This window comes from Oncorhynchus keta, chromosome 4 (genome assembly GCF_023373465.1).
Source record: "Oncorhynchus keta strain PuntledgeMale-10-30-2019 chromosome 4, Oket_V2, whole genome shotgun sequence".
Lineage (NCBI taxonomy): Eukaryota > Metazoa > Chordata > Actinopteri > Salmoniformes > Salmonidae > Oncorhynchus > Oncorhynchus keta.
In genome coordinates this window covers 28,475,704-28,502,231 of record NC_068424.1, presented here as the reverse complement: position 1 = coordinate 28,502,231, position 26,528 = coordinate 28,475,704, and the positions used below count along the sequence as shown (strand labels likewise).

General features: G+C 43.1%; 1 protein-coding gene across 4 annotated transcripts; it reads left to right on the top strand.

Moving 5' to 3' along the window:
• Positions 1 to 1,249: 1,249 nt before the first annotated feature.
• On the top strand, positions 1,250 to 26,348 carry LOC118372623 (ras-related protein Ral-A). 4 transcript variants are annotated; one of them, XM_035758573.2, is made up of 7 exons: positions 1,250 to 1,392; positions 3,342 to 3,600; positions 14,999 to 15,207; positions 15,304 to 15,478; positions 15,618 to 15,681; positions 15,817 to 15,891; positions 25,189 to 26,348. In XM_035758573.2, the coding sequence occupies exons 2-6, from the start codon at positions 3,487 to 3,489 to the stop codon at positions 15,870 to 15,872; spliced, it is 618 nt and encodes a 205-aa protein (XP_035614466.1). In that variant the 5' UTR covers positions 1,250 to 1,392; positions 3,342 to 3,486; the 3' UTR covers positions 15,873 to 15,891; positions 25,189 to 26,348. The 4 variants fall into 4 exon arrangements, 2 of the variants coding, with proteins under 2 accessions (XP_035614466.1, XP_035614474.1); XM_035758581.2 differs by having other exon boundaries at positions 23,724 to 26,348; XR_004823245.2 differs by having other exon boundaries at positions 15,618 to 15,891.
• Positions 26,349 to 26,528: the final 180 nt, after the last annotated feature.

Below are 26,528 nucleotides of genomic sequence, written 5' to 3'. Positions count from 1 at the left end.
TAAAGAGGGCCAAGGTAGGAAGCAAGATTAATGATGTGTCGGAGTGGAAAGTTGTCATGGTGTTTGATGAGACCACAGGGCCTCACACTCTGTCCATCTAACTAATGCCGTAGAGAAAGAGGTAGGTGAGGTGAAATTAGCTTGGTTCATTGGTAGCCAAGCTCAGCAAGAGAAGATTTTAGAAATGGAAACACTTAATAGGACGACGTTTAAAAGCCATGTCCCTGGTGCTTATGCTAGATTGAGGGGAGTCATTACTGCGGCAGAGTGATTGAGGCCAAAAGGTTGATCAGTAGGAAAGAGGGTCAAAGATGTGAAAGCTTATCAGTGATGCTGAGGTTTAAGAAAGTCTTGCTGAGAAAAGTACAGATAGGACTCCTTGGTTTCAATGTTAGAGAATTTGTCCCATATGCACTGCAGTGTTTTAAATGCCAAAGAATGGGACATGTAGCTGCTCAATGTAAAGGAAAGAACAGATGTGCCAAGTGTGAAGGGGAACATGATTACAGTGACTGTAGGAGCAATGTGAAGGTTCAGTGCTGTAATTGTGGGGGAGAACACAGTGCAGCATTTGGTGGATGCCAGGTACAGAGAGAGGCTCAGAGATATAAGATCAGTCATGAGGTATCGTATGCAGAGGCCGTAAAACAGATTGGTATAGAACTACAGTGCGGATTTATGGAGCTTACATGGATGTACCTGTAGTAAGTGTACTGACTGTTGGGGCTGGTGCTTCTGATGGTCCTGGCATGGTTTCGAGGCTTGTTCAGAAATCTTGTGCTCATGAATGTGCAGTGTCAAAGGACACTTTGATAATGAATAAAGTTGAGTTCATAGCTTTTATTGGTAAGTTTATCAATACGATTTGGGTTGTGGAAAGCAGAAATTCCAGGTTGAAGGTTATTGCAGACACAGCAAAATAAATATTGGGGCTAAAAGATGTTCCTGTTGTTTTTTATTTTACTAGGCAAGTCAGTTAAGAACAAATTCTTATTTTCAATGACAGCCTAGGAACAGTGGGTTAACTGCCTGTTCAGGGGCAGAACGACAGATTGTGTACCTTGTCAGCTCAGGGATTTGAACTTGCAACCTTTCGGTTACTAGTCCAATGCTCTAACCACTAGGCTACCCTGCCGCTATACAATCCTACGGGTGGAGTGTTTAATGGGAGGGGGGAGGGTGTGGTAGAAGTTAAGGAATTATTTGTTTTTTATTTACATGGTTGTACAGAATTGGGAAGCTCATGATTAATCTTTACATTCCAGCACAGTAGGTGGCGGCATGACTTAAACGATTGATTGCGGACCGCCATGATATCACAGAAGAAGAAATAGATAACAAAGAAGAAGACTTGACAATCTCTTCTCTTGTTGCTAGGATCGCGAGAAGAGGGTAAGTAAACGATTTCTTCAAACCAGCTTGCAGCTGTCATTTTTTGTAGCCTGTATCGCCCATAGTGTCCCAAGGTAAGGTTATTTCCAATACATGCTAGCTAGCCCAACCTTCTACCGCACTTCGAAGAACAAGTTAACTGACGTTAGCTTAAGTAGCTAGCCAGATAGCTTGAGTTTGTCGTTTTAGCTACAGTACACCTCGTTGTTTTAGTAAGTGAAACTAGCTAGTTTTGTGTAGCTAACTACAGTAACTAGCTTAGCTAGGTAACGCTAGCTTGCTTAGCGTCAGCAAAACTAGCTAACGTGAACTGGCTAGTTACGATGGTTTCCTAGTCAAAAACACCATACAGCACTTGACATTTCACTTACAATTCCACTGTAGCCTAGCTAATCCCCCTATTTCTCTGAAAAGTTGTCTCGCTCGCTTCCCTTACAGCGTCCTATTTCTTATTTTGAATGGACTGAATGCTAACCAATCCTTGTTTGGAATTAGGACATACAGTGAATTCGGGAAGTATTCAGACCTCTTGATTTACCACATTTTGTTACGTTACAGCGTTATTCTACAATGGATTAAATAGTACCCCCCCAAATCTACACACAATACCTCATAATGACAAAGCAAAAATGTACGAGGTAGGACATTTTACATAAATATTCAGACCCTTTACTCAGTACTTTAAAGCACCTTTAGCAGAGGTTACAGCCTCGAGTCGTCTTGGGTATGATGCTACCAGCTAAGCACACCTGTATTTGGGGAGTTTCTCCCATAATTCTCTGCAGATCCACTCAAGCTCAGGTTGGATGGGGAGTGTCGCTGTAACGCTATTTTCAGGTCTTCCCAGAGATGTTCAGTCAGGTTCAAGTCCGGGCTCAGGCTGGGCCACTCAAGGACATTCAGAGACTTGTCCTGAAGCCACTCCTGCGTTGTCCAGTTGGAAGGTGAACCTTCACCCCAGTCTGAGGTCCTGAGTGCTCTGGAGCAGGTTTTCATCAAGGAACTCTCTTTACTTGGCTCCGTTCATCTTTCCCTCAATCCGGACTAGTCTCCCAGTCCCCGAAAAACTTCCCCACAGCATGATGCTGCCACAACCATGCTTCACCGTAGGGATGGTGCCAGGTTTCCTACAGACGTGATGCTTGGCATTGATGCCAATGAGTTCAATCTTGGTTTCATCAGACCAAAGAATGTTGTTTCTCAAGGTCTGAGCCCTTTAGGTGCCTTTTTGACAAACTCCAAGTGGGCTGTCATGTGCCTTTTTACTGAGGAGTGGCTAACTTCTGGCCACTCTACCATAAAGGCTTGATTGGTGCAGATATGGTTGTCCTTCTGAAATGCTCTCATCTCCACAGAGGAACTCATGAGGTCTGTCAGTGACCATCAGGTTCTTGGTCACCTCCCTGACCAAGGCCCTTCTCCCTCAATTGCTCAGTTTGACTCAGCAGCCAGCTCTAGGAAGAGTCTTGGTGATTCCAAACTTCCGTTTAAGAATGGAGTTGTAGAAACATCTCAAGGATGATCAATGGAAACGGGATGCACCGTTGCTCAATTTCTAGTCTCATAGCAACGGGTCTGAATTCTTATGTAAATAAGGTATTTCTGTTTCATTTTTATAAATGGGCAAATAATAAAAACCTGGTTTTGCAATGTTATTATGGGGTATTGTGTGTAGATTGAAGGGGGGAAAAATGTAAGCAATTTTAGAAAGGCTGTAACGTAACAACGTGTGGAAAAAGTCAAGGGGTCTGAATACTTATCGAATGCACTGTATTTCTCTTAGGTCATTTCTAAATTCTCAGTTTCACTGATCCAGTTGTTTTAACTGCTGTGAGGGAACACTTCCTTGTGGGAGCACTCCCTTGTGGCAGTAGTGTACAATGCAGCAGTGTGAATGTATTTGATGTACTACAAATCATGTTATGTCTTTATTTATTTTTTAATTTTAGGGGACAAGCTCAATCTGCCTCACGTTGCAGTTGGAGGTTGCTGTCCTATCTATCTGGCTTACCCTCAGATCCTCCCTTTTCCCCTCCTGGTTTCTTCCCGAACCTCTTGCTCTCCTTAAACCCTCTTTACTCGGAGTGAACCACCATGGCAACAGCAAAGCCCAAAGGGCAGAACTCTCTGGCCCTCCACAAAGTGATCATGGTGGGCAGTGGTGGAGTGGGGAAGTCAGCCCTCACTCTGCAGTTCATGTATGACGAGGTAAGAAACAATATTTGTCAGAAGAGCATATTTTGTTGGCTGTTTTGGAAGGCCTACTTTTCTTCTGGATAACATATGTTTATGGCCTACATCCAACTTTCGAGGCCAGAGATGGCTAAACGTTTTGGCTCGAGGGCCAAAAAAATAGAAAATACATACCCACTACCAGTCAAAGGTTTGGACACACCTTCTCATTCAATGGTTTTTTATTTTTCTATTTTCTACATTGTAGAATACTAATGAAGACATCAAATCTATGAAATAACACGTATGGATTCATGTAGTAACCAAAAACGTGTTAAACAAATCAAAATATATTTTTCTTCAAAGTAGCCAGCCTTTGCATTGATGACATCTTTGCACACACTTGGCATTCTCTCAACCAGCTTCATGAGTTATTCACCTGGAATGTATTTCAATTAACAGGTGTGCCTAGTTCATTTGTGGATTTTCTTTCCTTAATGCGTTTGAGCCAATCAGTTGTTGTGACAAGATAGGGCTATCTTCTGTATACACCCCCTATTTGGTAACATTTAACATATCATTTAAGTCATTTAGCAGACGCTCTTATCCAGAGCGACTTACAAATTGGTGCATTCACCTTATGACATCCAGTGGAACAGCCACTTTACAATAGTGCATCTAAATCTTTTAAGGGGGGGGGGGTGAGAAGGATTACTTTATCCTATCCTAGGTATTCCTTAAAGAGGTGGGGTTTCAGGTGTCTCCGGGAAGGTGGTGATTGACTCCGCTGTCCTGGCGTCGTGAGGGAGTTTGTTCCACCATTGGGGGGCCAGAGCAGCGAACAGTTTTGACTGGGGAGCGGGAACTGTACTTCCTCAGTGGTAGGGAGGCGAGCAGGCCAGAGGTGGATGAACGCAGTGCCCTTGTTTGGGTGTAGGGCCTGATCAGAGCCTGGAGGTACTGAGGTGCCGTTCCCCTCACAGCTCCGTAGGCAAGCACCATGGTCTTGTAGCGGATGCGAGCTTCAACTGGAAGCCAGTGGAGAGAGCGGAGGAGCGGGGTGACATGAGAGAACTTGGGAAGGTTGAACACCAGACGGGCTGCGGCGTTCTGGATGAGTTGTAGGGGTTTAATGGCACAGGCAGGGAGCCCAGCCAACAGCGAGTTGCAGTAATCCAGACGGGAGATGACAAGTGCCTGGATTAGGACCTGCGCCACTTCCTGTGTGAGGCAGGGTCGTACTCTGCGGATGTTGTAGAGCATGAACCTACAGGAACGGGCCACCGCCTTGATGTTAGTTGAGAACGACAGGGTGTTGTCCAGGATCACGCCAAGGTTCTTAGCGCTCTGGGAGGAGGACACAATGGAGTTGTCAACCGTGATGGCGAGATCATGGAACGGGCAGTCCTTCCCCGGGAGGAAGAGCAGCTCCGTCTTGCCGAGGTTCAGCTTGAGGTGGTGATCCGTCATCCACACTGATATGTCTGCCAGACATGCAGAGATGCGATTCGCCACCTGGTCATCAGAAGGGGGAAAGATTAATTGTGTGTCGTCTGCATAGCAATGATAGGAGAGACCATGTGAGGTTATGACAGAGCCAAGTGACTTGGTGTATAGCGAGAATAGGAGAGGGCCTAGAACAGAGCCCTGGGGGACACCAGTGGTGAGAGCGCGTGGTGAGGAGACAGATTCTCGCCACGCCACCTGGTAGGAGCGACCTGTCAGGTAGGACGCAATCCAAGCGTGGGCCGCGCCGGAGATGCCCAACTCGGAGAGGGTGGAGAGGAGGATCTGATGGTTCACAGTATCGAAGGCAACCGATAGGTCTAGAAGGAAGAGAGCAGAGGAGAGAGAGTTAGCTTTAGCAGTGCGGAGCGCCTCTGTGATACAGAGAAGAGCAGTCTCAGTTGAATGACTAGTCTTGAAACCTGACTGATTTGGATCAAGAAGGTCATTCTGAGAGAGATAGCGGGAGAGCTGGCCAAGGACGGCACGTTCAAGAGTTTTGGAGAGAAAAGAAAGAAGGGATACTGGTCTGTAGTTGTTGACATCGGAGGGATCGAGTGTAGGTTTTTTCAGAAGGGGTGCAACTCTCGCTCTCTTGAAGACGGAAGGGACGTAGCCAGCGGTCAGGGATGAGTTGATGAGCGAGGTGAGGTAAGGGAGAAGGTCTCCGGAAATGGTCTGGAGAAGAGAGGAGGGGATAGGGTCGAGCGGGCAGGTTGTTGGGCGGCCGGCCGTCACAAGACGCGAGATTTCATCTGGAGAGAGAGGGGAGAAAGAGGTCAGAGCACAGGGTAGGGCAGTGTGAGCAGAACCAGCGGTGTCGTTTGACTTAGCAAACGAGGATCGGATGTCGTCGACCTTCTTTTCAAAATGGTTGACGAAGTCATCTGCAGAGAGGGAGGAGGGGGGGGAGGAGGATTCAGGAGGGAGGAGAAGGTGGCAAAGAACTTCCTAGGGTTAGAGGCAGATGCTTGGAATTTAGAGTGGTAGAAAGTGGCTTTAGCAGCAGAGACAGAGGAGGAAAATGTAGAGAGGAGGGAGTGAAAGGATGCCAGGTCCGCAGGGAGGCAAGTTTTCCTCCATTTCCGCTCGGCTGCCCGGAGCCCTGTTCTGTGAGCTGGTAAAATACCAATATGACAAGAACAACTCAAATAAGCAAAGAGAAATGACAGTCCATCATTACTTTAAGACATGAAGGTCAATCAATCTGGTAAATTTCAATCACTTAAATTTTCTTCAAGTGCAGTCGCAAAAACCATCAAGCTCTGAATGAACTGGCTCTTATGAGGACTGCCACAGGAAAGGAAGACCCAGAGTTACCTCTGCTGCAGAGGCTAAGTTCATTTTATTAACTGCACCTCAGATTGCAGCTCAAATAAATGCTTCACAGAGTTCAAGTAACAGCCATATCTCAACATCATCTTTTCAGAGGAGACTGCATGAATCAGGCCTTTATGGTTGGATTTCTGCAAAGAAACCACTAAAGGACACCAATAAGAAGAGACTTGCTTTACATGAGCAATGGACATTTAGACCAGTGGAAATTTTTTGGGTCTGATGAGTACAAATTTGTGATTTTTGGTTCCAACTGCCGTGTCTTTGTGAGGCGCAAAGTGGGTGAATGGATGATCTCCGCATGTGTGTTTCCCTCCGTGAAACATGGAGCTGTGATGGTGCTGTTCTGGTGACACGCTGTGATTTTATTCAAAATTCAATGTAGCCTTAACCAGCATGACTACAACAGCATTCCATGAAGGCCTGATTCATGCAGTCTCCTCTGAACAGTTGATATGATTGTTACTTCAAATCAAATTTTATTGGTCACATACACATGGTTAGCAGATGTTATTACGAGTGTAGTGAAATGCTTGTGCTTCTAGTTCCGACAGTACAGTAATATCTAACAATTCCACAATTACCTAATACACACATCTAAGTAAAGGGATTGAATAAGTATGTGTGTGTATATTTACGGTAGTGTTTTGAACGGTAGTGTATATACTGTATTTTATACCATTTTAAGATGGTTTAAAATACAGTATATACACTACTGTTCAAAAGTTTGGGGTCACTTAGGAATGTCCTGTTTTTCCATGAAAACAGATGAAATGAGTAGGAAATATAGTCAAGATGTTGACAAGGTTATAAATAATTATTTTTAATTGAAATAATTGTCTCCTTTTGTCAAAGAATCCTCCATTTGCAGCATTTACAGCCTTGCAGACCTTTGGCATTCTAGTTGTCAATTTGATGAGGCAATCTGAAGAGATTTCACCCCATGCTTCCTGAATTGCCTCCTACAAGTTGGATTGGCTTGATGGGCACTTCTTCCATACCATATGGTCAAGCTGCTCCCACAACAGCTCAGTAGGGTTGAGATCAGGTGACTGTGCTGGCCTTTCCATTATAGACATAATAGCAGCTGACTACTTTTTCGCTAAAAAGTTCTTGCATAGTTTGGAGCTGTGCTTTGGGTAATTGTCCTGTTGTTGCAGGAAATTGGCTCCAATTATGTGCCGTCCGGCCTTCCTCCTTTAAGATCCCTTTTACCCTGTACAAATCTCCCACTTTACCACCACCAAAGCACCCCCAGACCATCACATTGCCTCCACCATGCTTTACAGATGGTGTCAAGCACTTCAGCATCTTTATTTTTTCTGCATTTCACAAATGTTCTTTGACCTGAACATCTCAAACTTAGATTAGTCTGTCCATAACACTTTCCAATCTTCCTCTGTCCAGTGTCTGTTCTTTTGCCCATCTTAGTCTTTTCTTTTTATTGGCCAGTCTGAGAGATGGCTTTTTCTTTGCAACTCTGCCTAGAATGCCAGCATCCATCCCAGAGTAGTCTCTTCACTGTTGACCTTGAGACTGGGGTTTTGCTGGTACTATTTAATAAAGCTGTCAGTTGATTACTTGTGAGGCGTTTGTTTCTCAAACTAGACACGCTCATGTACTTGTCCTCTTGCTCAGTTGTGCTCGGGGGCCTCCCACTCTTTCTATTCTGGTTAGAGCCAGTTTGCGCTGTTCTCTGAAATGGAGTAGTACACAGCATTGTACGAGATCTTCAGTTTCTTGGCAATTTCTCACTTGGAATAGGCTTATGAGTTTCAGAAAAAAGGACTTTGTTTCTGGCCATTTGGAGCCTGTCATCGAACCCACAAATGCTGATGCTCCAGATGCTCAACTAGTACTACTAAAGGCCAGTTTTATTGCTTCTTTAATCAGAACAACAGTCTTCAGCTGTGCTAACATAATTGCAAAAGGGCTTTCTAATGATCAATAAGCCTTTTAAAATTATAAACTTGGATTAGCTAACACAACATGCCATTGTGACACAGGAGTGATGGTTGCTGATAATGGGCCTCGGTACGCATATGTAGGTAGATATTCCATAAATCTGCCATTTCCAGCTACTGTAGTCATTTAAACCTTAGCAATGTCTACACTGTATTTATTATCAATTTGGTGTTATTTTAATGGGCGAAGGTTTGGGGTCACTTAAATGTCCTTGTTTTTTAAAGAACCATTTAAAAAAAATGGTAGTTTACATATGATATGAGTAATGCAAGATATGTAAACATTATTAAAGTGACGAGAAATCCATTTAGTAAAGTGGTCATGATTTCAAGTCTGTAGGCAGCAGCCTCTCTGTTAGTGATGGCTGTTAGTCTCTCAGTCCCAGCTTTGATGCTCCTGTACTGACCTCGCCTTCTGGATGGTAGCTGGGTGAACAGGCAGTGGCTTGGGTGGTTGTTTTCCTTGATCTTTTTGGCCTTCCTTGTAATTGGGTGCTGTAGGTGTCATGGAGGGCAGGTAGTTTGCCCCCGGTGATGTGTTATGCAGACCGCACCACCCTCTGGAGAGCCTGGCGGTTGTGGGAGGTGCAGTTACCGTGCCAGGCGGTGATACAGCCCGACAGTATGCTCTCAATTGTTCATCTGTAAAAGTTTGTGGGTTTTAGATGGCAAGCCAAATTTCTTCAGCCTCAATGATGTCGCTCTTGCTGCGGGAGATTCCCTGATCCACTTCTACGCAGACGGCACCATTCTGTATACATCTGGCCCTTCTTTGGACACTGTAACAAACCTCCAAACGAGCTTCAATGCCATACAACACTCCTTCCGTGGCCTCCAACTGCTCTTAAACGCTACTAAAACCCCACCCGCTCTTAAACCCCACCTCTTTAAGGAATACCTAGGATAGGATAAGTAATCCTTCTCACCCCCCCTTTAAGATTTAGATGCACTATTGTAAAGTGACTATTCTACTGGATGTCATAAGGTGAATGCACCAATTTGTAAGTCGCTCTGGATAAGAGCGTCTGCTAAATTACTTAAATGTAAATGTAAATGTACTAAAACTAAATTCATGCTTTTCAACCGATTGCTGCCCGCACCTGCCCGCCCGACTAGCATCGCTACTCTGGACGGTTCTGACTTAGAATATGTGGACAACTACAAATACCTAGGTGTCTGGCTAGTGTAAACTCTCCTTTCAGACTCTATTAAACATCTCCATCCAAAATGAAATCTAGAATCGGCTTCCTATTTCGCAACAAAGCCGCCTCCACTCAAGCCGCCAAACATATCTTTGACTTCGATGTCATTTACAAAATAGCCTCAACACTCTACTCAGCAAATTGAATGTAGTCTATCAGTGCCATCCGTTTTGTCACCAAAGCCCCTATTACTGTAATTTAATTATTCCAATATGTTTTCATTAATTGAATTCCCTTAATCTATTTTATGAGAATTTGTAAGATTCTTGTTTGCATAAAATAGACTGAGACCAGTCTTATCAGTAATAGGTAACAGAATTTATTCTCTGAGCGCGCTGCCACGTTACCACGAGCAACAGCTTATATACAATAACATGACGTAATTTCATTGCTTCTAGAATGAATCTCCTCCCGACCTAGAATTAAGTGAGTTTAACAGTTCATTCCAACTCATTAACACACTCACAGGTCACACAACATAACTGAATTAACTCTTGACCCCTCACCATTATCGATCAACACTTAGCCGACAGTTCTAATTAACAGAGAACCGAGGAATGCACTCACTTCCTTATCTAAAACACCCCAGAGCTCAGTTTCGTCAGTTCAACCATAGGTTAATGACCCTATCTGCTTACTTAACCCACTCCTCTCCAGACTAGTATGGAATGGTGTTCGTTATATTTAATTACTCCTGGTCCGTGTCACACGATCCCTTCTTATGAACTCATATTGTTAATCAGATATAATAAAACAGAGTAGAAGTTTACTTAGTTACAGTTCCATTTAAAATGAGAATATTGTTAAGTCATTTATTCATAATATTCCTAACAGCCCCATATACTACCCACCATTGCGACCTGTATGCTCTCGTCGGCTGGCCCTCGCTGCATATTCGTCGCGAGACCCACTGGCTCCAGGTCATCTATAAGTTTTTGCTATGTAAAGCTCGGCCTTATCTCAGCTCACTGGTCACGATCACAACACCCACCTGTAGCACGTGCTCCAGCAGGTATATTTCACTGGTCATCCCCAGAGTCAACACCTACTTTGGCCACCTTTTCCTTCCAGTTCTCTGCTGCCAATGACTGGAACGAATTGCAAAAATCACTGAAGTTGGAGACTTATCTCCCTCACTAACCTTAAACATTAGCTAACTGATCGCTGCGGCTGTATACAGCCCATCTGTAAAAAGCCCATCCAATCTACCTACCTCATCCCCATATTGTTTTTAACTTTTTTGCTCTTTTGTACATCAGTATTTATACTTGCACTTCATCATCTGCACATCTATCACTCCAGTGTTAACAAGAAATTTGTGGAGTGGTTGAAATTTTAATTAATGACTCCAACCTAAGTGTATGTAAACTTCCGACTTCAACTGTGTATTTGAGATTCTTCAGAGTAGCCACCCTTTGCCTTGCCTTGATGACAGCTTTGCACACTCTTGGTATTCTCTCAGGTGTGCCTCGTTAAAAGTTAATACATTTGAGCCAATCAGTTGTGTTGTGTTGGTAGGGTTGGTATACAGAAGATAACCCTATTTGGTAAAAGACCAAGTCCATATTATGGCAAGAACAGCTCAAATAAGCAAAGAGAAACGACAGTCCATTACTAAGACATGAAGGCCAGTCAATACGGAACATTTCAAGAAATTTGCCACTGTATTTGAAGACTTTCAAAAACCATTAAGCGCTATGATGAAACTAGCTCTCATGGGGACCACCACAGGAAAGGAAGAACGAGTTACCTCTAATGCAGAGTATAACTTCAATAGAGTTACCAGCCTCAGAAAAAGCAGACCAACTCAAATGCTTCATAGGACCGGCCTCCTGGTTAGAATTTCGGAGGTGTGCACACCACCCACCGCTTCAAAGTATATTACTCGCAAATGTCCAGTCTCTAGACAACAAGGTAGATGAAATTAGGGCAAATGTTGCTTTCCAGAGACATCCTGGATTGTAACATACTGTTTCATGGAAACATGGTTCTCTCAGGAAATGTTGTCAGAGTCGGTACAGCCACCGGGATACTTTATGCATCACACCAATAGAAATAAACATCTCTGGGAAGGAGGGCGGGGGTGTATGCTTCATTATTAATGAGTCATGGTGTAATCATAACATACAGGAACTCGAGTCCTTTTGTTCACATGACCTAGAATTCCTCAAATGCCTACCATATAATCTCCCAGGAGAATTCTCGTCGTTTGTCATAGCTATGTATATCCCCCCCTCAAGCAGATACCACAACGGCCTTCAAGAAACTTCACTGGACTTTATGCAAACTGGAAACCATATCTCCTGAAGCTGCATTTATTGTAGCTGGGTATTTTAACAAAGCAAATTTGAGAACAAGGCTACCTAAATTCTATCAGCACATTGATTGTAGCACTCGTGCAGGCAATAAACTAGATCATTGCTACTGTAACTACCGCGATGCATACAAGGCCCTTCGGCAAATCTGACCACTACTCCATTTTGATCCTCACGTCCTATAAGCAGAAACTCAAAACAGGATGTACCCATGACAAGAACTATTCAACACTGGTCTGCCCAATAGGAATCCACACTTCAAGACTGTTTTTGGTCACGCGGACTGGGAAATGTTCCGGGCAGCCTCAGAGACTAATATTGATTTATACGCTGATTTGGTGAGTGAGTTTAAGGAAATGCATTGGAGATGTTGTACCCACTGTCACTATTAAAACCTACCCTAACCATAAACTGGATAGATGGCAGAATTCCATCAAAACTGAAAGCACAAACCACCACATTTAAATCAGGGAAAGATGACTGTGAATATGGTTGAATACAGTGTAGTCATCCCCTCTGCAAGGCAATCAAACAAGCGAAACGTCAGTATAGAGACAACGTGGAGTTGCAATTAAAATGGCTCAAACATGAGACATATGTGGCAGAGTCTACAGGCAATCACGGACTACACAAAAAAAAAACAGCCAAGTCCTGGACACTGACATCTGGCTTCTAAACTAACACCTTTTTTGAGGATAACAGTGCCACCGACGAGGGCCACTACCAAAGACTGCGGGCCCTCCCTCTCCATGGCCCGAAGCGAGTAAGCCATTAAACGCGTTAACCCTCACAAAGCTGCAGGCCCAGATGGCATCCCAGACCAACTGGCTGATGTGTTTACGGACATATTCAATCTCCCTATCCCAGTGTGCTGTCCCCACATGATTCAACATGGCCACCATTGTTTCTGTACCCAAGAAGGCAAAGGTAATTGAACTAAATGACTATTGCCCCATAGCACTCACTTCGGTCTTAATGAAGTGCTTTGAGAGACTAGTCAAGGACCTTACCTGCCGCCCACTTCAAATTTCATACCGCCCCAATATGTCCACAGACGATGCAATCGCCATCACACTGCCCTATACCATCTGGACAAGAGGAATACCTATGTAAGAATGCGGTTCATTGACTACAGCTCAGTATTCAACACAATAGTACCCTCCAAGCTAATCATTAATCTTGATGTCCTGGGTCTCAAACCTGCCCTGTGCAATTGGGTCCTGGACTTTGACGGGCCGCCCCCAGGTGCTGAAGGTAGGAAACAACTTCTCCACTTCGCTGATCCTCAACACTGGGGCCACACAAGGGTGCGTGCTCAGCCCCCTATTGTACTCCCTGTTCACCCATGACTACATGGCAATGCACGCCTCCAACTCAAATCATCAATTTTGCAGACGACACTACAGTGGTAATAACGACGAGAGCCACATCGGTGCATCCCTAGAGAGAGCCAGGGGGGAGGTGAGGGCACTCGGAGTGTGGTGTCAGGAAAACAACCTCATCAACAAAACTAAAAAGGAGATGATCGTGAACATCAGGAAAGAGTAGCGGGAGCACCCCCATTTCCACATCGACGGGACAGCAGTGGAAAAAGGTGGAAAGTTTAAAGTTCCTCGGTGTACACATCAGGGACGAACTGAAATGGTCCACCCACACAGACAGTGTGGTAGAGATGAAACGGTATGAACATTTCTCATCACGATAATCGTGACCAAAATGATCACGGTTATTAGTATTTTTATTTTCACCTTTATTTAACCAGGTAGGCCAGTTGAGAAAAAGTTCTCAGTTACAACTGCGACCTGGCCAAGATGGAGCAAAGCAGTGCGACACAAACAGTTACACATGGAATAAACAAACGTAGTCAATAACAATAGGGGGAAAAAAGTTGATATACAGCGTGTGCAAATGGCTTGAGGTGGTAAGGCCATAAATAGGCCATAGCAGCGAAGTAATTACAATTGAGCAAATTAAGGACAACAAAGTCGAGGTATTTGAGTGGCCATCACAAAGCCCTGACCTCAATCCTATCGAACATTTGTGGGCAGAACTGAAAAAGCTTTTGTTAGCAAGGAGGCCTACAAACCTGACTCAGTTACACCAGCTCTGTCAGGAGGAATGGGCCAAAATTCACCCAACTTATTGTGGGAAGCTTGTGGAAGGCTACCTGAAACATTTGACCCAAGTTAAAAAAAAAATGTAAAGGCAATGCTACCAAATACACTCAATTAGTATGTAAACTTCTGACCCATTGGGAATGTGATGAAATAAATAAAAGCTGAAATAAATGATTCTCTTTGATCTTATTCTGACATATCACGTTCTTAAATTAAAGTGGTGATCCTAAGACGGAATTTTTACTACTATTGTCAGGAATTGTGGAAGTGAGTTTAACTGTATTTGGCTAAGGTAAACTTCCGACTTAAACAAATCTAAATATATACAGTTAAACACTTTATTTCATAATTTTGATGTCTTCACTATTATTCTGAAGGAAATGGGAAACCGCACACTGCTCTTGATAGTATCACTGATCTTTAATAAGCTGACGTATCGGCATCACGGCCTTCGTCAGAGCTTTATTCTATAATGTAGAAAATAGTCAAAATAAAAACCCTGATAAGAGTTGTCTAAACTATTGACTTAATTGGTCCATTATCATTTCTACATCCTCTGATTTTAGATGCTTGCATTAGGGATGCACCGATGTGGAAGTTCTAGGCTGATATATACACACAATTACATTTTTCTTTTTATTGCCTTTAACTACTTTAGCACAAACTGCAGCCCCCCAAAAAAAGAAACATGCATGTTCCTGAGCGTCTTAACCATTCAAAAGTTAAAGCCAAATTTGTATGAAGAGAACAGGAACAGCTCTTTGTACGAACCTCTTTGGTGGATATCAGAACCAGTTACATGAGTAACCTCCATGAACTTAGCGGCACATTTAGTTGACAAGAAAATATATACATTCCTGGAACCTTCTGGTGGTCTAAACCAAACATCATTTTGGCCAGCCTTGATCTAGGCTGATCTCATTTCCCCAATTTTGCAATTGTGTGCATGACCTCACTTGGTAGTAATTTATTGTCTGTTGATGCTACCCCCTTAGTTTGTTGAGGACTATGAACCAACCAAAGCGGACAGCTATAGGAAAAAGGTAGTTCTGGATGGGGAGGAGGTCCAGATAGACATCCTGGACACTGCGGGACAAGAGGACTATGCTGCCATCCGGGACAACTACTTCCGCAGTGGGGAGGGCTTCCTCTGTGTCTTTTCCATTACTGAGGCAGAGTCGTTTGCAGCTACAGCAGACTTCAGGTTGAGCAGCATAACAACTCCATGTAGTTACATATCATAGTCCCATAGTTGTTACATGTCATAGCTCCACTGTCATCTAATGGCTCTGCTCTGCAGGGAGCAGATCTTGCGGGTGAAGGAGGATGAGAGTGCACCCTTCCTCCTGGTGGGGAACAAGTCTGACTTGGAGGACCGGAGGCAGGTCAGCGCGGAAGAGGCCAAGGCGCGTGCTGAACAGTGGGGCGTGTGCTACGTGGAGACCTCTGCCAAAACCCGTGCCAATGTCGACAAGGTGAGCCAGATGGGTTGCATCGATCAACCAGGGCTCAGCTCCTCTGCAGTCACAAACTGCAGAGAAGGTTGTCTTGGATGTTACATAGTAACATGGTGCCATATCTGTAGATGGACTGTGTTTATTCTCGTCTTTGCAGGTGTTCTTTGACCTGATGAGAGAGATCCGAGCGAGGAAGATGGAGGACAGTAAAGAGAAAAACGGCAAGAAGAAAAGGAAAAGTTTGGCCAAGAGGATTAGAGAGAGATGCTGCATTTTATAGTGACAAGGGGGTCAGTGATGACTGCTTTGTGTATATAAATATTTCACCTATTTTTGCATTTTATTTGTGCCCATAGAAGCCCCTTACTCCTGGTTCTGGTACCCAGGGATTCTAGTCTTGGATCAGAAGTAACTGGTTGGTTTAACAAAAGGTGAGTGACACTGACTGTGGCAAGAGGTTCATGGACAGATTTGGCAGTCCCATAATCCTTGTTGCTCAATCGATCCTCTATGCTCTGACACTCCTCAAAGCTGCGGCCTCTTTAGTTCTTCTGGATCACATGTTAGAGATGGCACAGACTTAATGTGGTGAAAACATTGGGCTTGGCTCTTTGTAGGCTGATTTCTTTTTTTTTTAAATACAATTTTTTTAAAAACGTGAATAGAACTTAAATGTAAGCATACCCAACAAGACCATGGTCATGTTATGACAGATCTTGGACAGCCCCATACCCAGAACATTTTCCTACTTCTGAGGGACCATTTCCAATTGAAATGATTTGACACCAATTAACCTGATTGAATGAGAGGGAAAAGCATGCATGCCTCCAGGGTTGGGTTTCCCAAAAGCATCTTAAGGCTAAGTTCGTTAGAAATTTCGTAGGAGCATCGTTAAATCTCAGAGCTGTTTCACAAAACCATCATTACTAACTTTCATTTGAAAACACTTGTATCTAACTACTGCTTCAGACCACTTGTAGAACAGCTAAAGTGTCATATCTTTTGCCCTCCCGCATAACTTTACACACCATCTCAGATAAATACAATCAAAGTGTTTGTCTCTGACTGCCGTTAACTTCATAGTTGAATAAAAATAGTCTACAAAATGTGCAATGCTACAAACAAGCGAAGCAATGACAAAACAGGTTTCAAATGAAAACCGAGATTACTATATTGTAAGATAGATATTAGAATACATATTTCAGTCATATTGAAATTGTTTAATTAATTGAGTTATATTTTTCTAATTGTAGGCTACGTAAGATGTGCCAAATCTGGTTTAGTGTATTATTATAGGCTAAGCTGATCATACTTTCTGTAGGAGCATGTCCTTCATCACTATTGTATATTCTTTCTAGGCCCAGGACTAGTTAGGCACTGAATTATTTTAAAAATAAACCAAAAATGTAGGTGTACTATTGATGCATACACTCTTAAGTTTTCAAAACGTCAAAATTGTGTACGTAAGCACACTAACAAGCTTTGTTCTCCTCTGTTGCGAGGGGAATCAGTTTCATTATTTACACTCCCTTTCATTCATTCTTGGAGAGAAGACCAATTATTTGGGTTCTCGTTCATTATGGTAGAAGGGTGTTAAACTTGACAGTTTACCTGTCCTTTACTTCATTTACTTTTTCCATTGGAAAAGTTGGGTCCTGTAATTAAGGAGCATTACCAGGAATCACCATATTCTCTGTCACGTTCTCTCTTGGTTTCTATAGCACAAGTCCTTTCCATTACTGCTGCCTCAGACCCACTTGTTACAGACTGGGTCAACTGGATTCTATCTAAACATGTCATAGATCTTTGGTCTTAAAGGGCTATTACACTTCCTAATTTTGCCTTGTTTTAGACTTGGTTCATTAAATGCTAGTTTCCATGACTGAATTCAAACGGGAGTTGGTTTCGCGGTCTGGTTTGATGTAGGTGTCTCTTGTGTGTTCGCAGATGAGAAGAGTTAGCCAATTAGCTTCAGCCGGCTGGTGTGCTACCTTGGCAAAGTTGGTTTGACTTTGGATAGCCTATCTCTGGGAATAGTAGGGACTAGATGTCGACAGATTATGATTTTTCAACGCAAATCGGCGCCCAAAAATACCGATATCCGATTGTTATGAAAACTTGAAATCGGCCCTAATTAATCGGTCGACCTCTAGTAGGGACCATCCATAAGTTACACAATGTACATCATTTTAGTTCTCATTAAATGCTTTCAATATTTGTATATGAATTTCTACAATTTATAGTTGGTTTGAAGTTTTTAAATCATTAAAAATTAGAGATTGTTCCATGTACACATCCTGTATCGCATACGGCTGTGATTGGGAGTCCCTTAGGGCGGCGCACAATTGGCCCAGCGTCGTCCGGGTTTGGCCGGGGTAGGCCGTCATTGTAAATAAGAATTTGTTCTTAACTGACTTGCCTAGTTAAATAAATGTAAATGTCCCTGACAAGCCCCATAGGCATTATGATCAGGTAGTGTGGAGCTGTGCTCCGAATTGATGATTACTTGGGTGCTGGCTTGTGGACAGGATTAAAATAAACCCAACCCACGGAAAACTGTTGTCACGGAATGAAGATTAACACATGTCATTTTTATTTATTTTTTCTCGTCTTGCAAATATCAGTTTTGGACCAATACACTTAGTAGTACATTTTGACACTAGAATAAATGTTTGACTCATATCGATGCTACTTAGGCCATTTTTTTTACCCCCCCATTTTCTCCCCAATTCAGTCATATCCAATTGCGATCTTGTCTCATCGCTGCAACAGGCTCGGGGAAAGGCGAAGATCGAGTCATGCGTCCTCCAAAACATGGAATGCCAAACCACGCTCCTTAACACCTGCCCGCTTAACCCAGAAGCCAGCCGCACCAATGTGTCGGAGGAACACTGTTCAACTGACGACCGAAGTCAGCCTGCAGGCGCCTGGCCTGCCACAAGAAGTTGCTAGAGCCAAGTAAAGCCTCCCCTAACCCAGACGACGCTGGGACAATTGTGCGCAGCCATATGGGACTCCCAGAAGAAGTTGCTTTTAGGGTCAGTCGCTCTTTAAGGTCCTCCATGAACTTTTTTCTTACTGCACGTTTTTTGGCGAGCTAGGTTGTGTTCAATAGGCAGGGAAACAGAGCATTTTGAAACCTGAATATTTAGTTTGTGTAGTACCTCCAAAGGTTTCTCTGAACATGACCCTGATTCATGTCACAACAGGGTGGTGACTTGTGGCTATGCACCAAAGATGACCATCTCTGCCACCATAGAGTTTGAAGCGAGGGCCAGCCAATGAGAGCCTACAGGTCGCAGTGGTGGGTGGTATATGGGGCTTTGGTGACAAAACAGATGGCACTGTGATAGACTGCATCCAATTTGCTGAGTAGAGTGTTGGAGGCTATTTAGTAAATAACATCGCCGAAGTCAAGGATTGGTAGGATTGGAGGTGCTTAATGTGAGTCTGGAAGGAGAGCGTACAGTCTAACCAGACACCTAGGTATTTGTAGTTGTCCACATATTTTAAGTCAGAACCGTCCAGGCTAGTGATGCTGGATGGGCGTGCAGTGTAAAGGAGAAATGGGGGAGGCTTGGACAAGTTGCCGTGGGGGGTGCAGGGCTATTGACCAGGGTAGGGGTGGCCGGGTGGAAAGCATGGCCAGCCGTAGAAAAATGCCGATTTATCGGTGGTGACAGTGTTTCCTAGCCTCAGTGCAGTGGGCAGCTGGGAGGAGGTGCTCTTATTCCCCATGGACTTTAGTGTCCCAGAATTTTTGGGAGTTTGTGCTGTAGGATGCACATTTTTTTTAGGAAAGCAAAGGCTAGCTTTTTCAAACTGCCTGTATATATTTGTTCCTATATATTTGCGTATCGCGGAGGCTATTTGATGCGAATGCCGTACGCCACAGGATGTTTTTGTGCTGGTCAAGGACAGTCAGGTCTGGAACCACGGGCTATATCTGTTCCTGGTTCTACATTTGTTTTGAATGGGGCATGCTTATTTAATATTGCGAGCAATGCACTTTTAAAGAATAACCAGTCATCTTTTACTGACTGAACACACCCCCATCTTCTACTGATGGCGTGTGTTCAATTTGTTTCAACTTTTGCTACTTTGCATGACTGTTTGCACTGAACGACACGTTTCCCAAAAACATTCTTGAACACAGAGGTACATTTGCTCCATTTGTGGGTGGAGTTCATCAATGCTTCATGTATTCAATTTCTCAGATTCAGTTCTCTCAATTGATTCAAAAAAGGGGCCAACAACCTGGTACTTTGCCCAGCCAGGAAAGTAGTAAACAGAAGGTTCTGGCAGATGGGCTTTCTGTTCCCCTCTGATGCTCATACCCATGTTAGAAGGGAAGGTCACAAAAAAAAACGTTATTTTGTCCCCTTAGGAATATACACTGCTCAAAGAAATAAAGGGAACACTTAAACAACACAATTTAACTCCAAGTCAATCACACTTCTGTGAAATCAAACTGTCCACTTAGGAAGCAACACTGATTGACAATACATTTCACATGCTGTTGTGCAAATGGAATAGACAACCGGTGGAAATTATAGGCAATTAACAAGACACCCCCAATAAAGGAGTGGTTCTGCAGGTGGGGACCACAGACCACTTCTCAGTTCCTATGCTTCCTGGCTGATGTTTTGGTCACTTTTGAATGCTGGTGGTGCTTTCACTCTAGTGGTAGCATGAGACGGAGTCTACAACCCACACAAGTGGCTCAGGTAGTGCAGCTTATCCAGGATGGAACATCAATGCGAGCTGTGGCAAGAAGGTTTGCTGTGTCTGTCAGCATAGTGTCCAGAGCATGGAGCCACTACCAGGAGACAGGCCAGTACATCAGGAGATGTGGAGGAGGCCATAGGAAGGCAACAACCCAGCAACAGGACCGCTACCTCCGCCTTTGTGCAAGGAGGAGCAGGAGGAGCACTGCCAGAGCCCTGCAAAATGACCTCCAGCAGGCCACAAATGTGCATGTCTGCTCAAATGGTCAGAAACAGACTCCATGAGGGTGGTATGAGGGCCCGACGTCCACAGGTGGGGGTTGTGCTTACAGCCCAACACCGTGCAGAACGTTTTTCATTTGCCAGAGAACACCAAGATTGGCAAATTCGCCACTGGCGCCCTGTGCTCTTCACAGATGAAAGCAGGTTCACACTGAGCACATGTGACAGACGTGACAGTCTGGAGACGCCGTGGAGAACGTTCTGCTGCCTGCAACATCCTCCAGCATGACCGGTTTGGCAGTGGGTCAGTCATGGTGTGGGGTGGCATTTCTTTGGGGGGGGCCGCACAGCCCTCCATGTGCTCGCCAGAGGTAGCCTGACTGCCATTAGGTACCGAGATGAGATCCTCCGACCCCTTGTGAGACCATATGCTGGTGCGGGTTGGCCCTGGGTTCCTCCTAATGCAAGACAATGCTAGACCTCATGTGGCTGGAGTGTGTCAGCAGTTCCTGCAAGAGGGAGGCATTGATGCTATGGACTGGCCGCCTGTTCCCCAGACCTGAATCCAATTGAGCACATCTCGCTCCATCCACCAACACCACATTGCACCACAGACTGTCCAGGAGTTGGCGGATGCTTTAGTCCAGGTCTGGGAGGAGATCCCTCAGGAGACCATACGCCACCTCATCAGGCGCATGCCCAGGTGTTGTAGGGAGGTCATACAGGCACGTGGAGGCCACACACACTACTGAGCCTCATTTTGACTTGTTTTAAGGACATTACATCAAAGTTGGATCAGCCTGTAGTGTGGTTTTCCACTTTAATTTTGAGTGTGACTCCAAATCCAGACCTCCATGAGTTGATAAATTTGATTTCCATTGATTCATTTTTGTGATTTTGTTGTCAGCACATTCAACTATGTAAAGAGAAAAGTATTTAAGAATATTTCTTTCATTCAGATCTAGGATGTGTTATTTTAGTGTTCCCTTTTATTTTTTTTGCGCAGTGTAGTTCAATAGCCCGGTCGAGCCTTTCCACTCCCTATTTAATCCTGCTCTTGTGACTGACTGGGTTCGAACCAGGTCTCCTGCATGTCAGAAGACTGTTAGCCCACTTAGCTAAGCCACATTGGGATGAATTCAGGAAGCTAACACCAGTATTCAAATCTCCAGCAAGATTACTTGAAGAGTATGGTTCATCAAACCACCTCGGTTGCATTTTATCCCCTTTAGACCTAGATTATGGCACCAATATAACTGGGTTTTAATTCAGGCGTACTGCACGACACTGTGGCAAACCGAAGCAGAACCATCTGGCTTATCAGAGCCCTTCTAAGGATAGCCTTTCCACTCCATAGCCATAAGGACAGCCTTTCCACTCCTATGACATTGCTATTCAACTATATTCTTATGGGGGCCAAATGTGACATTCCCTTCTAACTTGGCTTGTGATCATCATAGAGGGGAATAATAATAGCTTATAGCCAAAGCGGTTCAAATGTTAGAGCCAAACTCGTGCGGAGAAAATGTTTTAACATGCCACATTGGCTTCAGTAAACGGCAGAAGTTCATGTTTACCACAGCGAGCATTTGATTCGATCTCTTCTCCTCTACCTTCCCTGGTTGGCAAGGTGATGTTGCGAGGTACTGTACATAATATATAAGGAGGTACTGTACATAATGACGAGATGGTCTTGTCTGCGCCCCTAACAATGGTAGCCGTTGTTCCAAAAGCGGGAAGGCAGGCAGACTGCTTATCACTGTATTCCCACATGGAGAAATTGACGGGAGGGGACCCTCTCACTTCACCTCTTCCTCTCTCGTCATCACACTGTCATTAACATTGATGCCTTGATGTCCATTGTGATTGGGAACAAGTAGACCAGCGTTTCCAAAACTCATTCTGCGGTACCCCAAGGGGTGTACATTTTGGTTTTTGCATTAACACTACACAGCTGATTATTTTAAAACGTGTGCCCCTTTGGGTCCTGAGGACAGAGTTTGGGAAAACCCTGAAGTAGACTATCCCCACACCTAGATTAACAGTTATATGCGATGCTTGGAGTACCTTTTTTTTTGAGCCTCAAATTATGTTTTCCTTTTGACTGAATTCCTTGTTATTAGAATTGCATCATAGACATTACATTTCAGACATTACGTTTGACTACTTCAATTCTTTAACTCTTACCCGCCATGTCTAGACTTGACAGTTCATTCAGGTTTTGTATTTTGATCATGGAGTTCTGATCATGCAATTAAGAACACGTCATGCATCTAAAACTATATTTAAATGTGTCCACATTGTGTCCAGTTTCCCTTTTCCCATGCTATATTCAAATGCCAGTATGCATTCTGCAAACGGTGGAACAGGATAAATCTGACAACTTGATGGCTGCAGCCTACTAGCCAGCTAACCTCTGTAACTAGCCAGCAAGCTACAGGACACACCGACTCATTCCAGGGTTTTACTTAATTTTTAGTATTTTCTACATTGTAGAATAATAGTGAAGATATCAAAACTATAAAATAGCACATATAGAATCATGTTCTAACCAAAAAAGTGTTAAACAAATCTAAATATATTTGAGATTCTTCAAAGTAGCCACCCTTTGCATTGATGACAGCTTTGCACACTCTTTGCATTCTCTCAACCACCTTAATGAGGTAGTCACCTGGAATGCATTTCAATTGACAGGTGTGCCTTGTTAAAATGTATTTGTGGAATTTCATTCCTTAATGCGTTTGAGCCAATCAGTTGTGTTGTGACAAGGTAGGGGTGGTATACAGAAGTCCATATTATGGCAAAAACAGCTCAGATAAGCAAAGAGAAACGAAGAACTCTGAACGTTTCTTCAAGTGCAGTTGCAAAAACCATCACGTGCTATGATGAAACATCAACTGTTCAGAGAAGACTGTATGAATCAGACCTTCATGGTTGAATTACTGCAAAGAAACCACTACTTAAGGACACCAATAAGAAGAGACTTGCTTGGGCCAAGAAACACAAGCAATGAACATTACAGGTAGAAATCTTTCCTTTGGTCTGATGAGCCCAAATTTCTGGTTTTTAGTTCCAAATACCATGTCTTTGTGAGACGCAGAGTAGGTGAGCGGATGATCTCGGCATGTGTAGTTCCCACCGTGAAGCACGGAGGAGGAGATGTGATGGTGTGGGGGAGCTTTGCTGGTGACACTGTCAGTGATTTATTTAGAATTAAAGGTACACTTAACCAGCATAGCGAACACAGTATTCTGCAGAGATACGCCATCCCATCTGGTTTGCATTTAGTCCCACTATCATTTGTTTTTCAACAGGACACTGACCCAACACACCTCCAGGCTGGAGAGTGATGGAGTGCTGACCTGGCCTCCGTAATCACCTGACCTCAACCCAATTGAGATGGTTTGGGATGAGTTGGACCACAGAGTGAAGGAATAGCAGCCAATAAGTGCTCTGCATATGTGGGAACTCCTTCAAGACTGTTGAAAAAACATTCCAGGTGAAGCTGGTTGAGAGAGTGCCAAAGAATGGCTACTTTGAAGAATGTCAAATATTAAAATACATTTTGATTTAGCACTTTTTTAGATACTACATCATTCCACATGTTATTTCATAGTTTTGATGTCTTCACTATTATTATACAATGTAGAAAATAGTAAAAAAAAAAAAATGAAAAAAAAAAAACATTGAGTAGGTGTCCAAACGTTTGACTGGTACTGTAGCTAGCAACGCTAAAGGGATTTCTTACAGGTTAGTTTAACTCTAGCCAAACAAAACATTGTTTTTCTAATAAAAGTGAGCCAACTAGCTAATTGAAGCAAGCAAACACCTTTCTTACATGCTAGGAACGTATTTTCTTCAACATTTAATGAAAAAAAAAGGTGCTTCTCTCCCAAAACACAAGTTTTCTGGAAACTTGTGGGCGGAGTGCTGATGTGGCCCACTGCTTGCACCTTCAGTAGCCTGATTGGGTCCAGAATGAGAAGAAATTCACACATGCATGCGTCTCTGACCACCTCTTGAAGTGGTGAGACGGATCCGACCACCACGGATCTGACTTTTGTGCATCTATACCAGTCTTTTTCAATGCAATGTTCATATTCTGATAGGCGAAGTTGCATGTAAATGTCAAGTGTAGACAACCTTAGACAGGCAGTCCAATTCTGATTTGGCAAAAGAGCTTAATCCCCCCGCTCTTGGTCAAATTAGTGGGAAAAGATCGTAATTGGGCTGCCAGTGTAAACACAGCCTTAAAGTAATTGTCCAGTGGATCTATTTTAAAAGTTAAAAATTCTGATAACCCATACCCGTATAATGTCGTGACTCAGCCTATACTCGTATTTTTGGCCAAAGCATGAATTGGAGAATAAACACTTCAAAACCACCACAATTGTGTTTCTGACAGTTAAAAAAAAAAAAAAAAAAAAAAGCTTTTTATTTCCGCATGAAGGATGATGAGCTGGCCAATCAGCTGTCTACTCATTATTATTATTTTGTTTTCACCCACTCCATTCCTGCTCAAAGCTGTTTTTTAACATATTTTTTAAGAATTGGTAGAAAAACTTTCACTTGTTTTGTAATCAATTATCTGGAAACACTGGAATGCTACTTTAATATAAATCTGGAAATACTGGAGTTACTTTGTTTTTGGGAAACTCACCCCATGATAGTTTGAACTTTTCAGTCTTACATAACTTGATGTTAAAACCCCCTGAAGTCTATTGATGCACCGGTGTGTTATCTAAATACCATAATTAAAAAATCCCATCAATCTGTCAGGTTGAGCTAGAGAGATCTAGCATGGGCTACGTCTCAATCCACTTCATCCGCCTATGTCGCCCTTCCGCATCTGCAGTGGAAAGTGGCGGAGCTACAGAGCAGTTTGTCAAACCAGGAGACATCCAGAAAATCCTAGACTCACGAACATGACGGTGTTCTCCGTGTTTTGCTTTGACGTCCACAAGTGTCGCTGGACCAGTCCTAAAGGTAACCCAAACAAATGAATGGAGGTAGTTTTGTGCCAACAAAAATAAGGGGTTAAATGTGTTGTTTAATTCCTGAGCTTTCTTATCTCATTGATATAGGACAGACACTTCAAAACTTTATTCCTTATGATTTATTTTTGTACTGTCTTGTCGTTTATGAATGTATAATTCATTGTGTTTATGTGTTTATCAGGGCTATAGTAGTAAAGGCCAAGTGTAATATTTTGTCATGCTTTATTTATTTTTTGGGGATACCTAAAAGGCTCCTAAAATTTCAAATCAAATAGCTAAATGATCCATTGTATGACCTTAAAACAATTCCATGTCATCTTAGAACCCCCCGCCCCCCGCTCTTGTAGAATTCTGTAGCACACCATTATCTACTTCCATGGTGCCACCTTGCTTTCTGACTGACCTAGATCAAGTTCTGTTTGTTTGTGTGTATGCACGTGCGTGGGTCCAAGCCCCTACTTGGTAACTCTGTCTCAAATGACAAATGTTTTTATTAACTTATTTTCCTATTGTTTGGCATAATCACAATGGACTGGGCCAGGTCAAATTGAGCAAGGCCAGGTCTGGTTCGTGAGACTTATGTAGGGCATTTTGTTGCAGTAATGTGAATGCAGGTGAATTTTCTCTACAGGAAACTTTTAATGTGAGTGTATTTATTTTATTTTTTACTGTACACATGTATTGCCTTATGTTTTAATATCCTTTTACTTTCAATTTGTAATATTTATCTTTAGTTTCATAAAGCAAATCAATCTCAATATGGATGTTGGTTATACATGTTGTGTAGTTATTATGTTGTCTGTTTACTCACATCCTTAACAAAAACACTAATGTATCTTACTGTTACTGGGTACGATAATTGAAATGCTGTGTACCTTTCAGTTCATGTTTTGTGAGCTATTGGATAGACAAATAAAGTGATTATAATTTTTTACAAACAAATCCACCCCTTTTTATTCTGAGACTTGCACTGATTGTTCTGTTATTGCAATGTAACACAGCTGTAAAATGACTATTTTAATATTTTGTTTAAATGTAATATTCATAGTAGACATTGAAACCTAAAATGACCCATTAATGGGATATGTTCTCTTTCCAACATTTGTTTTGGCGGAATCAAAT